Source organism: Protobothrops mucrosquamatus, unplaced genomic scaffold (genome assembly GCF_001527695.2).
Source record: "Protobothrops mucrosquamatus isolate PMUCROS unplaced genomic scaffold, P.Mucros_1.0 scaffold_50, whole genome shotgun sequence".
NCBI lineage: Eukaryota > Metazoa > Chordata > Lepidosauria > Squamata > Viperidae > Protobothrops > Protobothrops mucrosquamatus.
This window is the reverse complement of record NW_015386126.1, coordinates 1159483-1175317: the sequence shown is the minus strand read 5'-3', so window position 1 is coordinate 1175317 and position 15835 is coordinate 1159483. Positions and strand designations below refer to the sequence as shown.

The following is a 15835-nucleotide window of genomic DNA, read 5'->3' as shown; positions in this document are numbered from 1 at the left end:
ATGAAGCTGGTTGTAAGTATAGACATTTTTCATTTTCGGGTGCCTTACCATTTACTAGAGTAACATGAAAGCAGTATTTCAATATTTGAGACGCTGTCACAGAGAGAAAGGGGTTAACTTATTCTCCAAAGCATCTGAGGGCAGGATAAGAGGTAACAGGTGGAAACATATCACAGAGAGATCCAACCTAGAACTAAGGAGAAATTTCCTATGAGAACAATTAACCAATGGCACAACTTGCCTTCAGACGTTATGGGCGCTCCATCACTGGAGGTTTTTAAGAAGAGACCTGGACAAGCAGGGGGTTGGAATAGAATAGAATAGAATAGAATAGAATAGAATAGAATAGAATAGAATAGAATAGAATTGGAAGGGACCTTGGAGGTCTCCTAGTCCAGCCCCCTGCTCAAACAGGAGAACCTATACCCTTTCAGACAAGTGACTGTCTAGTCTCTACAAGTGACTGTCTACAAGTCTAGAAGACTGACTAGAAGATCTCCAATAACCTGTTATTCTGTACGATGCTGCTAGCAAAGTCCATCTCACATAATCTGTAGTCAAAACTGTATCCAATTTACAGGTAGAAAAACAAGGGGGGAAAGTTGGTTCTTCAGAGGATTCTCAATTCATGAAGAGAGGTGGTTATTTATTTTTTTCACAAAGGGAGGGAGGGATAGTTCCAAGTATCTCCTGGTGGGAATCAGGATAAGTGACTTGAAAAGCATGGATTAGAGGCCATAATCAGCCCAAAAGGTATACCTCTTCCATGCTCATTACTGTCCCTTGAACACCTTTGCATTTGATGTTCTTATGCTAAATATCAGGGGCCCCAGAATGCTTCTCCTGAAAATGACACATGAGTTGTCTTGGGAGAGCCAAGAAGTGACCCATGAGATTGTGAACAGGAAAGCATCTTTTTCAGTTTGAAAATGCCAGCGGAATCTCTAATGGTGCATAACCTTGTTTAGATAATAAAGCAGGCATATCTACATATAGTCCTGAACTCCAAGCTGCCAATGCTTGGTATTTCTAGAGGGATTTGGCACAGTCATTTAACATGACCATTAAATCAGGGTGCAAAGTGACCATGATTTTTTAAATTTGAAATTTGTTGCTTCCATTTCTAAATATTCTCTCTCTCTCTCTCTCTAATTGCCAAACTGTTTTTGAAATCCATTCCAGATTCTGAGTGTGGTGTTTCTAGGAGTTTTCCTAGCCCCAGTTTTGACCAACAATGTAAGTACCATTGTATAGTATTATTGCAAACAAATGTGTTTTCTTTCTAATGAAAGTAATTCGATTTTTACTTTTGTTTTTTATGAAGTTAAAAACAGTATCTAACTGAACTGAAGGATAAAATGATCTTGTGTGTCCTTTTAATCGTTGCAGTTAGACATTCAAAGTTCTGGCTGAAGTGGCTGGTGTTTGTGTTTTTCCCATTATTGCCATACTTGGCAAAGCCACTTTGAATTTTTCTAGGCTGAAAACAGGATAAAAATGATTAAAAGAAATAAAAATAATGTTTTCAAAGACGTGCTTTTCCACAATCTGTGAATTAATTCACCCAATTGGGAATGAGAGAAAGGATAAACCACAGTTCTGGAGGCGCTAAGCAATATTCTTCTAAAGTCTGAGAAAAAAAGTTTAGCAGACTTGTAGCCATCTCTTTCTGGTATCAATTGGAGCACATCCCATCTTATATTTTATTTTTCAGGAATATAAGAATAGGTTTTCAACTATTGTTCTTTATCTTTCCTCCCCAAGATCGTTGAAAACAACCAGGGAAATGTTGGAGGGACTTCACATCAATCTGTGAACATTGATCACAAAAGGCAGGTGGTGAACATAGACAACAACAACGGCTGGAATTCTTGGAGCTCCGTCATGGATTACCATACTGTAAGAAACACTTTTATTCCCTTGAGATGACTCTTCCTTCTCCAGCATGAGCTGTAAGCCTCTGCAAATCTTTGCTTCAATGACTTCCCTTCAAAGCTGGGGGGCTGCAGAATGGCGCCTGCTTCTAAAGATGCAAAAAACTGCCTTAATTACTTCTCCCCCCCTTTCATTTATTTGTTTTTTTGTTGAATTCAAGGCAGTGAATACACCTAGTGCTCTTACTTCCTATTTTCCAAATAAGCTTGTGAAGTGGTTTAGATTGAGAGAGGGATTGGCCCAAAGTCACCCATTAGCTCCGTGGCTAAGGTGGGACTAGAATTCACCATTTGCTGGTTTCTAGCCTTTAACCACTACACCAAATTGCCTCTCCCTTGCTTCATTTCAAGTCCCACCAGTAGCCTCTTCAGGGACTCTCAGTTATGGGGTGAAGAAATAGCGTTCTTTCCACAAATGGTGCACCTTGTCAAGGCCAGGCACAATTTGCTGCAGTTTGTAAGTCCTGTAGCTCAATTTCTCCTCACTTCTGAGAAAGTGGACCTAACTGGGATCTTATGATCTAATGGGAAGGCTCAGGAAACTAGATATTTTCTTTCTCAGCTTCAGATTCTTTGGCATAGTTGTCATTTTTCGCCTTCTCGTTTTGCTTCGATAGGGTTTCATGGCAACCCGACTATTGTCCAAGAAAGCCTGCTTCATCGTCAGAATGAATAAGCAGATTGTGCCAGAAATAACTACTCTTCCCAAAGCCATCCGGGAAAAGCAGGTAAGGATAGGAAGATCTGGGAAGTAGGTCCATCTGGGCTCAGCAAAAGGGGACCACGAAGCGCCAAGGACACCTTACACACACCCCCTTCTCTTGATGCCTGCCAGCAGCAATACCCCGTCCCAAAGCCTTCAGTTTTAAAACTGAAAAAATCAACTTGATGCCAAGCGAACATCGGCCTCTGCCCATCGCTTTGATTCATAAGCAAGCACGAAGATGTCCACAGGGAGGGAGGGTAAAAAAAATCAAGATGGTTTTGCTGATTGATGTCCCGGTCTTTTTTAATGTGAGTTTTGCAATGAATGTGGCAGAATGGGACAACTCGCCAGGGCCAACGTGTCCTGGGACAATTCAACAATTCTATTTACGTGTTTAAAACAATTTTAGAAATATTTTAATTTTTGCCATTCACATTTCATTTGTCCCTCTTTTTGCATCCTTTCTTTAATTATTCTATTCCACCATTTCTTTGATATTAGCGTAACTTTTGTCCTGCAGCGAGTTGGCTGTGCCAACAACTTGGCCGTGGCGAGTTGGCCGTGGCAAACGGTGGAACGGTTTGCCTTCAGAAGTTGTGGGTGCTCCATCACTGGAGGTTTTCAAGAAGAGGCTGGACAGCCACTTGTTTCAAATTGAGCAGGGGGTTGGACTACAAGACCTCCAAGGTCCCTTCCAACTCTGTTATTCTGTATCTTGATAAGAGAGAATTTTTCCTGTGGCACAGATGGTTAAGGAAGGATTTGCTTGAGCTGAAGTCTAAAGGATGGCATGAAATCCCAGCCTCCCTGGTCCCTCTTCTCACTTTATTGCATGCTGATCATTGCCTCCGTCTTTGAACGCAGCCCTCCTCTTCCCTCCTTTTTTAGAAGGACCCTCGAAATGGACCTGCCCCAAAGGAGGTCTCCTTCACCGTTTCCCCTAAGACAATTCCAGACCTATCCGTCTACGGGAAGCAGGTGCAGACATTTTGCCGGGGGATCCCCAGCTATCTTGCTTCTGAAGTTAAAAGTAAGTATTGGCTTTGGGTTTCTTTGAATAAACCAGGGAGTGTTTGCAGAATTTTATACACCCAAGAATAAGGTGGGGGCAGAAAGGAAAGAAGGAAAGGAAAGAAGGAAAGAAGGAAAGGAAAGGAAAGGAAAAGGAAAAGGAAAAGGAAAAGGGAAAGGAAAGGAAAGGAAAGGAAAGATATTTATTTTGGTCAGTGACCAGATACAACAGAACTTATACAAAGTGAATACAGCAAAGAAAAAAAGAAGGGAGGAAGAAAGGAAACAAAAAAGGAAAACAACTGAGTTGACTGTAGATGGAGGAGTGCAGAAGCACCTGGATGTAGCCTTAGGATGATTTACAGAATGTTCCGAATGGCACCATTCTCTTCGTAGAAGTGATGTCAGTGTCATTCTCATGACTGGACTGGGTTCACACAACACACTGAAACACACACCCAGATTTTAAAGAGCCAGGCTACGTTCCCAAAGCATCGTTGGTCAAAGTGTATTAGGCATATCTGGGCTTGATGACTGGTTAAGTCAGAACCAGGCTGAACCCCCATCCACCTGGCTTTCCTTTAGCTAGTCCTGTGGAGTGTGTGAACCTGTCCAAGTTGTCCCAATGTCTTTCTTTCCAGAGCCCAGCTTTTTCTTCGCAAGAAGCGCCTGCACCCGACTGAACATCCTCTTCCTCTTCCACTTCTGCTACTGTCACGAAACCCTGATTGAGTAACTGTCGTCTCGGCAAACCTCAGCTTGTGATACGGGTGTCTTCCAATTTAGGATTTTAGTTGCATTATTTCCTTCTCTGCTCCCAGGGCAGAAAAGTGAGAGGGTGGCCAATTAAAAACACACATTGAACTCAGAAAACTGTGTCAGTTCTTGATTTGTCTCACTCCGATTACACCCGTTTTATGCTCTCCAACTTTCCAGCCTTTGGTTGTCTGCCTCTTCTCATCTTGAGCAACTTTCCCCATTACCTTTTTCAGCCATAGGGTCCTCCTTACAATTAATCTCTGGGTTAAAATGTGATTTTCTGAAGTCCAGGTTTTGTGTTTGGTCACGCCCAGATTTGGTTTCCCTCAAAATCAAGAATTCCAGCACCCTAGGATCATTTTTTGCCCCACGTTCTTGCTCTTTCCATTCCTTCAGCTAAGTCTTTCCTACTGGTTAATAGTCAGCCAAGGAAAGCTGATCCTCTTGTGCCTCCCTCCGTTCTCTGAAGGAGAAAGTTATCAGCAGGGCAAGTCAGGAATTTCCTGGAAGGACCATGCTTGGCGGAGCTGTCTCCCAAAAGATGTTGGGGTAATTAAAGTCTTCCATCCCGATGACGTCATGCCTCTTTGGAAGATCTGCAATTTGCTCTTGGAAGCATCATCCATATCTTGTCCTTGGTTGGGTGGGCAACGGTGCACGAGATTGCTTTCCCCCCCCAACTTAATTTAACCCAGATGCTTCCTGAATCATTGCCAATTTCATTCATTTAGATTTTCAAGAAGAAATTACTACTACTTCCATACGGAGTGACTTTTCTGTTGCTTGGGTTTCTTTTGAACCAGGGGCATCCTTGTAGCACTATTTTCCAACCATGGGAAACCAAATCTGCATTCTACCCATTCAATTCTATTTGCATTTCTGAACTAAGAGCTCAGTCTCTTAGTATGGAGTATTTTTCATGCCCTGAGTGCTGGTTGAAGGCAATGAAGGCCACAGATCTTTCCTGTTCTTGCTCTGAGGCCCCATTTCAGCATCCTTCCCATGAGTGTGTCGTGATTTTAATTTGATTTTTGTAGTGGTCTGTTCTAAACCACTCAGAGTCTTCAGGAAGAGGGTAGCCTCCCCCGTGGACACCCATTTAGGGAGCATATATGAACTCGTCAGGCTCAGACATCATGCCAAGTCAAAACATGGTTTGTTTAATTAATGAGTTCACTGTGTGTAGAGACAGTGCCAAAGATCACTGCTGCCCTGTAGGAATCAGGTCATTTCTGAGGCTTTCAAAATTCTATTTATTGTGCAATTGTTTACAGTGCTTGGAACTGCTTGGAGTGTTATCCTGAAAATTGGGATGTAGTGTAATAAGCAGCAACTGGCCATTGCAATTAATAAATCACAATCTTAACTTAAGGTGCCACATCAACCCAACCCCATCGTGGTTTGCTCAGTAAATCAGAATGAAGCAAATCATGGCCTGGGATGAAAAGCAAGCTCGGACTCGGAAGGGCTTGCCACTTTTTCTAGAAGAGGCCGCCGAGAATCCTACTCTTCATTATCTCACCCAAATAACTCTTGGCCCTATTTTGTTCACATATCGCAAGATAAAATATCTTTCGAGGCTCTGTTTCCTCCCTGGAGTTTTAATAACGGGAACCGGGAACTTTTCATGTTTTGTATCAGCACAAGGGGAACGGCTGAATGAACTGAACGGATATCAGATTTTGTAAAAATAAAAAAAAATCAGTTCATATAAAACGTACCACAAGCGTCGACTAAAATTGCTTACAAACGCAGGTTTTTCGCAGCGCACCAACAGTCCACTTATTTGAAACAGAACCAGAAGCAGAGGGGGTTGGACTTTTTCGTTCTCCTGCTTGAGCGGGGGTGGTGGTGGTGGTGAGGCTGGACTAGAAGACCTCCAAGGTCCCTTCCAGCTCTGTCCCGACTGAAGAACCTCCGCGCGCATCCCCGGAGCGCGGCCGGCGCTCGGCCACAAGGAGGCATCCTGGGACCTCCGCTCGCAGGCCAAGCCTTCGCCGGGAAGGGGGCGGGAGGGGGGGCGGCGAGCCTTCCCTCAAATCTGGGGCAAAGCAACGGGTGGGGGGGGGAGAAAAAAGACCGTCCGGAAGTCGCCAGTCGCCTGGCCGGCAGTGGCGCGCTCGGGGGGCGCTGCGCTGGGAGCGCAAGGCGGAGGCGCCCCTGCAAACGGGAGCAGACGGGAGCGCTGAAAGCACCCCAAAAGACAAAGGAAAAAGGCCAGACCTCCGGACGGCCTTTCGGAACGGGAGGACCGGGTCTCCTGAGAAGCCGCAGCCGCCGAAGGAGCCGGGCAGGAGCGGAGCCCCGGCCGGGACCTTCTCCGCCTTGGGCTGCCTGCCTGGGTCCGGGCATGGCTGGTGCCGCGCCGAGACCTCCGCCCCGGGGCTTGCAGTGGCTCTTCCTGGCCGCCCTGATGGTCCCCTGCGAGGGGCGAGGGGGGCAGCCAGAGGAGGGGGGCGCCGCCTGCTACGGGGGCTTCGACCTCTACTTCATCTTGGACAAGTAAGTGGCCGGGGGTCGCGGCGGCCGTCGGGCGGGACGAGGCCGGGCTGCGCGGGACGCTCCGTCGCGGGAAGGGGCGCAGCAGCCCTGGCAGTTGGTCAAAAGACAGCAGCGGGTTTTTTTCTTTTACCTTTGCTTTGGGGTGCCCAGTTTGGTTGGACAAAAGACGCCTGGCGGGTGCCGCGTTCCTCCTCTTTCCTCCGGAGAAGGTCGGAGGGAAAAGTTTGGCTCCTTCTCCGGTCTCTCTCTTTTTTTTTGCAACGTTGCTTTCTTGGGGAAAAGTGTAGCGAAGAGCGGCTGTCAGCTTTGGCCTCTTTGGTTTAGACTTGCAAACGGCCGTTTGCAAAGGCTTAGTAAAAAATCCCTGGCTGGGCTTCCCTGATGGGATGCCATTCCCGCGGAGCCACCGTTTTAAGATCTCTGAACTCCGGAGTCAGTTCGAAACTTGCTCCCTGGCAGAAAATGCATTGTTGTGATGTGTCTTTTTAATTGTATTTTTAGCCTATTTTTCCTCTTAAGTCTTGAGTCGCTCACTGTTCCTTTGTTCTCCGTTAATGAAATGCACATTCCCTCTTTTTTCTGTTTCTGCTGCTTTTTCTGCAGCTGCAGGAATTGTAGTATCCAGGGAGGAAATAAAATGCTTGCTCATGTTATTTGTCCTACCACTGACATGATGCATTGTGTTTGTGTAAGAGGTTTGGGGCTGTATTCCTTAAATATTGGCCAGATGCATTGAAGGACGAAGCTGTCAGAGAGAGCCTTAACAGTTAATGCCAGACATGTAAAAACAAAACAAAACAAAAAAGTTTTTGTAGAGGCTGAGTTTCCAAAGAGCCACATTTTGCATAGCCCCAAGGCTGTGAAAAGATGATTTGGTGGGTGGATTTAATTATCTTTCTTCCAAAGGGCTGGTTTTTTTTTTTTCCATTTCATGTCAAAAACTATCATGGAGAGCTACCAGTTTGCAGAGAGTCTTGCCTGCAGCACACAGAGTCCTCAAAGAGAAACTCTGGGAGAGTCTGTGAAAGTGGCTTGTTAAATCCCATTTATATGCTATTCCCCCCGCCCAATAGAAACAGTGAATGAGGCTGGGTCCCTTGTCCCCAACTGCTGCCCTTCAGATCAGAGAATCCACAAGGGGAGGCAAAACAAAAAACAAAAAAAACCCCATAGAGGTGACAGATGTGACCTTCCCACGGAGAGACCATCTTGACTTTTTGACCCCATATGAATACCTTCCTGCTTTGGGTGGGTAGGATGGATGATGGTCAGTTGTGTTCTATTAGCAGGTTTCAGCTCGTCCTGCATTTTCAGAGGGGAGGAGAGCTAGAAAGGTTTGTGTGAACTGGGGTTGTGAAGGAAAGATGGGCTGGGCTACCCCTTCCCAAGTAACCTTCTGCATCCAGATTGGGTCGGGGAGATCTTGTGGATGAGTTCCTTTCAGCTTTCCAAGGCTCCTGGAAGGCCTCAGGAGAGACCAGGGGATCCCCTTTGGCATGCATCCTTTATTCAAGGGAATAGTCGGGTTTGCAATAAGTACATCAATCATGGTTAACTATTTCTGTGTCTACTATCAACAACTTCAGGAGACAACAGTTCTGTCCCTAGGATGCTGTACGTTTGATGTGTGTGGCAGGCTGAGCTTTGATGACATCATGGCTGCTCTCTTGACTTTTTTGACCTTACCCTCCAAAAATGCTTGAGCGGTACCAATAGAAATCATCAGAGGTTATTTTGAAAGATGGTCTGTGGCAGTTTTTTATCTTCCCCAGTGCATTTCCAGAATCTGAAAACAATTTTGGTTGGACAACTATCTAACAGTAAATTCACTTTTCTTTTTCTGAGTTCATGCAATGCCTTGAATTGTAAAGTAACTTCAAAAGTTGGGTACACATAAGCTAAGCTACCCCACCCCCCACCCCCCACCCCACCCCCCTCAAACTAAATACAAGAGACTAGATTTTTAACTGGTTGGGTGAAATTGGTTGTGCAAACTGATACACAATGACCTGGAAGGGAGAGCGCGAATTATGTAAAGAAAAGAGAGAGGCCTTTGTTCTCCAGGACAGCAGCAGCAGCAGGGAAAGCGATTCTTGTTTCCTGCAACTGGAGGGAAGTGTTGCCTGCAGATCTTTGTGTTTTCATTTCAGTCCAAAATTTCCTTCCGAGTGACAAGTTTCGTGCCTTTGCTTCTGGGAAGGCTTTCTCAACCTGGCGCCCTCCAGATGTGCAAGGCTGCATCTCCTACTCCCTGCCAGCGGTCTGTGAGGGGGAAGGGGAAGGGGTAGAAGCCAAACCCACCTGGATAAAGTGGTCATAAAACACTCTGAGCTTCCTGGGCTCAGAAAAGGCCAGCTTAATTAAAGGGGCATCTGTGTATTCTGCAGCACTAAGTCTGCTTCCAAGGGAAAATAATTGAGGAGAGAGATGGAATGGAGGAAGAACCAAAGGGAGAAGAATTTGGGGCAGGCAAGATTGATACCTGCGGAGGAGAAATGCAGGTATTTCCAGGACTTGCAAAGCCACCTGTATGGAACACCTAAGAAGATCAGAAGAAGCTGAAATATATGGATGGATGGATGGATGATTGGTTAGTTGGTTGTCAGGCCTGCATCTTCTCTGTTGGCACTCCCAAACAATCACATAGTGAGGAGTGGCTGGATTTGAGTGACACACGGAGCCACATACCAGCCAATGGCAGACTTAGCCTGGTGTCTTGTGGGTTCCTGGTCCGTTTTAGTTTATGATTCAGTGTATTGGGCAAACCTTGAAAAACTGAATGAACATGGGATAATCAGGTCTACAAAGATGTCCAATATTTAAATCACTCCTTTAATTAGTGGAGGTATAAGGCATTGGTGGCTGAATCTGCTGTGCATTGGGTGGTGGATGGTAATCTTTTCCCTCAGCCAGGGAGGGTCCATGGGGAGGGTCCTAAAAATCAAGATGGAGGTCCCAGTTGTACAATCAAAATTCCTCCCTTTTTTTACATGCCTCCCAGAGCATGTGAAACGGGAAAAGGTTTAGTTGTGTGGATGCAACCGCCATGTTGTCTTTTCGGAGCCTCCTAATGCAAATTTTACTTACTTTCCTTCTTGCCCTAGGCTTTGATAGCATGAGGAGACTTGAAGTGGGGTGTTGGTGGTTTAAGGTGGATATGTGGAAAGGGGAAAATAGATTCTTGTAACTAGGGAATCTGAGGGAAAGCTCAGATTCCCGGATGCTGGGCACTGTGGTCTTAATCCAGATCAGATCATTGTTTTCAATGTCAAGGCAGTAAGTTCTAAAGGGTTGAGTAGCATGTAAAGAACCCAGTAAAAAAAAAAAAGGAAGTAGAGGGGGATGGTTCACATCTGAGACCCAGCAGAACTTGTTGATTCTCTGATTGACTGGACAGAGAAAAGCGTGGGCCCATTGCATATTCCTACTCTCTCCTCCTTTGAATGGAGCCTTGAACCCTGAGCTTGAAAACGGTCCTTCCCCATTTCTTTTCCACAAGGTGTCCTGGAACCATATTCCTCCTTGCAGCTGCAATGAAAGCTGACAAACTGTTGCTCATGTTAACATAAATATTAACTAACTGTCATGGTTCCAGACAGATGAAACTCTTCAAAGAACTTTGAGGCATTGTTTACCTTAAAGAATCTTTATTCAAGTAGCATAGCATCAGCATGTACATAAGCAAAGCCAAAATCTGAATTCCCTCCCCTGAGCACATAGTATCCAAGCACAATTCTCTCCTCTAATTAACAGTCATAAATCACATTCTCTGCCATTTCTTATCATCTCATTTCAAAAAACCTTGGTTCTCACCCTTATACAGTATTGTTATGTCTAACTAAATTCCCATGCACATTTCTCCTCCTCCCCCCCAGTATCATCTAATTCTAACTCTAAGAGTAAAACATAAAGAAAAATGGCTGCATCTCCATATGTTGTCAAAGCAAGAACATCCAATGTTAGCAGCGTTGACACTAACATTCCATCTGCATGTTGGTTCCAAAGCAAAGTGGGTGCTCAATATTTTGCATTCAAGACCCTTCTCTTACATAGGCATGGAATTCACACACCACATGTGAAGCCACAAACTCTTTGTGGAGTAGACTTCATGCACTGCGTTAAGCTGCAAAGCATGACCCGCGGACCACAATAGCGGAGCGCACAAAGTGCATGAAGCCCAACCTAAAAGAACATGTGAATGAAGCCAAAGACCTGAGAGAATGGTGAAGGGGTTGGAGACCGATGCTGAAGGGAGGAAAAGCAGAGATAAACAGGGATAACTTACGCAGAAGGATGTACATCAATTTTTTCAGTGAGTCTACCAAATGCTTCTCTGTCTCAGGGGAATTGAACAAAACTAAATTTCATAATGTTCCACAGTCGAAGGCTACCCAGCAGTTGTTTTTCGTGTGATGAGTGTTAACAAGCAATTGTATTTTTCTTCTGGCTAAATATGTCTAAGATGTGTTAGCTTTGATTATCACAAGCATCCTTTCTCCAAGCCCATCCCTTAACTAAGACTCTGGCAGGGAGACCCAGCCTGGCTGTCTTGGCTCATCTGGGTTGGCCCCCTAATAGTTGTCAGTTGTGCCTGTTTGGGGAGGTTCATTTTCCCTGAATTATTTCTGAGCCTTTCTGAGATTTTACGCTAGATTGTATTTGGGGACAAGAAGGTTCAAAAGAGGCCAAGGGCCACTTGAGTCATGGTGGCCTTGGAGCCTGATGAAGCAAAAGGCATCTTAGCTTGCAGCAAATGACTAGTGCAGGGGTAGGCAACCTTGGCTCTTTTAGGACTCGTGGACTTCAACTCCCAGAATTCCACAAAAACAGTCATTGCAGCCAAAAAAAGAAAACAGCCCCGTCATCAATGAAACCAATAGTTCATTGGTTTCACTTAAAGAGCGATTAAGGCAGCTGATGGAAAGGCCAACAGAGCAATCAAAATCAAGGAAAAGATAAATCATTTGCTTCAAAATGCAACATTAGCTTACACAAACTCTCAATTCCCAGATCATTTTTAAATGTTTAATCCCTTTAGCTATGGCAATCTTTTTTTCCCCCCTCCATTTCTTTTTGGCAAAAATCTTTGGGTTTTTGAGTTCTTCGCTCAATCTGTGCACAGAAGGGAAAACATCTTCCTCAAAATGACTCCCCCCCCCCGTTTCTTTGCCGGTATGCAACCTAGGAGGTTTTTCTATGCAAGGCTTTGTGTGGGAAGATCTCATGGAAAAAAGAGCTGTAATTTTAGATGTTTGGATTCTTGTTCCAAGTGGAGAAAAAAAGCTTCAAGATATAGTTATGTGGCGAATTCAAGAAGTGGTGTGTAACTCAGAAACCACCCAGAACACAAATCCTTCGTCCGGGGAGACCAGGCTCAGCCCCTGAGTTCATCCGTGGCCCCTCTGGTCGCTGGGTCCGAGGCAGGCCGTGTCCTTCCCTTCTGCTTCCGGCCTCTTGCTTAAAACCGTGGAAAATCAATCAAGCTTTCGTCCGTCCTCGGTGCTTCTGGTCCTCAGCTGCCTCTCTGCAAAGGGAGCAAAATGTGGAAGCTTTTTTGGGCAGTCCAGTACAAGAGATCTCAAAGGAAGGGCAGCTACTGGGGTTGGTCAAAAAAGTCAAAATGGCATCTTCAGTTGCATCATCGCCGCGGCCATCTTGGCAGCTTTTGAGCTTTCCCTGGGGACATCTCGCTCACAAGCCAGGATCTGAGCAAGGGATGGTAGTACCCTGAGTTTCTGGGGTTTGAGGAGCGCTATTTCCAAGGAGGGAACAAAGACGTGTTTATTACTAAAATTCACATCTTCATAAAGCTAGTGTGATTTATTGTAATTCTTGGTAAAAAAAATGTATACAGATATAAAATTGCAAAAAAAGGTAGTTTTTATTTGAAGAAATCTGCACCTTAATGCACAAAGCATTTAGGGCAAACTTTTTTTTGCAAAAACTAAACGTGTATATTTTGAAAAAAATGACTATAAAATTAGAAATTGCTCTATTCTCACCCATTTGCAGATGTGGCTTATCATTCTTGCTTATTTATATGACTCAAAATAATTTGCTATCCGTCTTTTTCTGTGATCTGTATTAAAAGGTAGCGTGGTTTTGTGCAGACCCTATATCATTTCAAACAAGTGGCTGTCCAATCTCTTCTTCTCATGTTGCACACATCACGATGTCTTTGCATCAATTTTGCAGATTACACAATTCTCTTAATTTGCCGCTCCTGATTCCTTTCTCTGGATGCTTTGTGGACAGGAAAGAAAAAAGAGTGAATTCTGCTGGAATTACTGCTTTCCCCAGCAAATCCCTTCCTGGGTGTGGATGCATCAGAATGACCTGCCTTGCAAATCTAAGAGGGGATTTATTTCCAAACTGGTTTGGACTATGAGTAAACTCTACAAAGCAGGAAAGCAAACCGTGGTTTAATCCTACAACTATTTTTTCTACATGTGATGAACTTCAGAGTTTAATTTCTCTGCAGAGATCTTTCAAACACAATTTGGGTTAGCAAAGCTTTATACGCCAAGTATATTCAATGGATGAGTCAGAAAACAGAAATCTGGCTACATTGACTCCTGTTATTAGATTAAAAGAAGGAAGACAATTGAGAATGGTGACCTATTTGGATTAATGGAAGGTGAAACGATCTATCATTTCTAAACACCCAATTTCTTTTACATGTCATAGTGAATTATCTTGAGTTTTATGCTGAATAATCAAGTTTAAAGAAATGCTTTTGAACAAGAAAAGGCTTGTTGGGTTCTTCTATAATTGGCAGGCTTTGTTTTGTGGCATCAAATGCAGCTTGAAATCACCGCTTCAGATGGCATTTCAAAACATCTAAAGATGGACAGCAAAAAGAGAGTGAGGGGTTTTCAAGAAAAGGCCAGACAACCATTTGTCTGGAATGGAATAAAGTCTCCTGCCTTGAGCAGGGGTTGGACTAGTCACTAGAAGACCTCCAAGATCCCTTCCAGCCTTAGGATGCTATGAGAAGCAGCTCAAGGACTCTTGCTTTAATGAGGCCCAAGGAATCCTTATCATCATCATCATCATCATCATCATCATCATCATGATTAGGGGGCTGGAGGCTAACACATACGAACACTGGTGTCTAAAGATGGACAGTGTGAATGCAGCAAAAAGAGAGCTGAGGGTTTTCAAGAAAAGTCTAGTCTAATAAAAAGAAGGACTAGGGGAGACATGATAGCAGTCTTCCAATATTTGAGAGGCTGCCACAAAGACAAAGGGGTCAACCTATTTTCCAAAGCATCAGAGGACAGGACAAGAAACAATGGTTGGAAACTAACCAAGGAGAGAAACAAGCTAGAACTACGAAGACATTTAAGCAATGGAATAGCTTGCCTTCAGAAGCTGTGAGTGCTCCTTCACTGGAGGCTTTCAAAAAGAGACTGGACAACCATTTGTGCGGAAAGATATATGGGGAAAACCGAATTCAATTAAAAATTGTGGTTCACTTAACAACCAATGCAAAAAAGTTTGTAAAAATGGGCATCACTCACTTAACTGCCTAGCAACAGAAATTCTGATCCCAATTGTGGTCATACGTTGAGGACTACCTGTCCAGGGAGAATGCCGAACAAAAACAAACAAACAAACAAACACAACATTGCCCCTTTGTACCTATGAGCCATGTCAACATGCCTTCAAAATGGGTGGGGCTTGACTGCCATCACCACCCTCTGGCTTTTTTGGATTTCCCCCCACCCTATGGATAAAGGTATCCCACTTCCTTTCCATCCTCTGCGGTCCTCTCCCTTCAACACCCACGCAGGTCCTTGGTGATTCTAGTTTACTCACTGGCCACATCAAGATATATTTTGTCTTGTATTTGCCTTTACCGCAATAATGACCAAGTCTTTGCAGTTTTCACATGAGGAAGGGGTAGGTAAGCAATGCACATGGGGAGACTTATATACTTTTAAAAAGACAACAAAACATTGGTTTTTTTTCTAGCTTCTTCCCCAAAAGAGCACTATTACACCACTCACGAGCCAATCTCATGGTTTCAAAAATTACAGATTATTATATCAATCAATAGGGTCCATTCCCAAAGCAAATGTCTCCATAAAACCATCCTTAAAAAAGCAGCAACCCAAACATTTCTATAATGAAGTCAATATTCTCTGGCATGATCTCTTTTCCAGATCAGGAAGTGTCCTACACCACTGGAGTGAAATCTATTACTTTGTGGAACATCTGGCTCACAAATTTATAAGGTAAGAAGTTATGGCCAGCTGACAGCATAAGATATGGGTTGCAGTGGGCTGAACATCTGCCTTCAGTCTCTGCATGTTTACTCCAAAGTAAAGGCCAGAGTTTTCAGTGGGGCCTGCTCTAGCCATAGGATTCACTAGAGGAAACATACTCAAGTTTGTTGATTGTAGCCTTCATGTCTAATCATGATGTAAACTAAAAGAAAATCGAGCAGATGTTCTTTTCAGTATCAGCAGTAGAATCCTTCAGGTTTCTGGGTCCTGTACTGTAATCTCTTAGGATTTGAAATGGACGCCTAACATTAGAACCATCATTAAAAAGGCACAACAAAGAATGTTCTTCTTGCGTCAACTCAGAAAGTTCAGACTGCCCCAGGCACTGCTGATACAGTTCTACAGAAGAATTATTGAATCTGTCATTTGCACTTCTATATAATTGTCTGGTTTGGTACAGCAGCCAAACAGGATAGGGACAGACTTCAGTGGATAGTTAGGATTGCAGAAAAAATCATTGCAAGCAGCCTGCCTTCCATCGAAGACCTGCAGATTGCACGGGTCAGAAAGAGGGCTCAGAAAATATCTACAGACTCCTCCCATCCTGGACATAAACTGTTTTAACTCCTCCCCTTTGGATGGCACTATAGGATATTGCATGCCAAAGCACCTAGACACAGAGACAATTTTTT

At 44.1% G+C, this 15835-nt stretch overlaps 2 protein-coding genes across 2 annotated transcripts in view; both read left to right on the top strand.

The window, feature by feature from the left end:
* On the top strand, window positions 1-4387 carry GKN1 (gastrokine 1). Its single transcript, XM_015811285.1, has 5 exons — window positions 1-12; window positions 1765-1899; window positions 2552-2662; window positions 3529-3670; window positions 4293-4387. The coding sequence occupies exons 1-5, from the start codon at window positions 1-3 to the stop codon at window positions 4385-4387; spliced, it is 495 nt and encodes a 164-aa protein (XP_015666771.1).
* Window positions 4388-6760: 2373 nt separating this feature from the next.
* Window positions 6761-15835, top strand: part of LOC107283378 (anthrax toxin receptor 1-like) — a 31964-nt gene continuing 22889 nt past the window's right edge. The window contains exons 1-2 of the mRNA XM_015811275.1: window positions 6761-6912; window positions 15081-15152. Coding sequence (XP_015666761.1) covers window positions 6761-6912; window positions 15081-15152 — 224 coding nt within the window. The remainder of the gene's footprint in view (window positions 6913-15080; window positions 15153-15835) is intronic.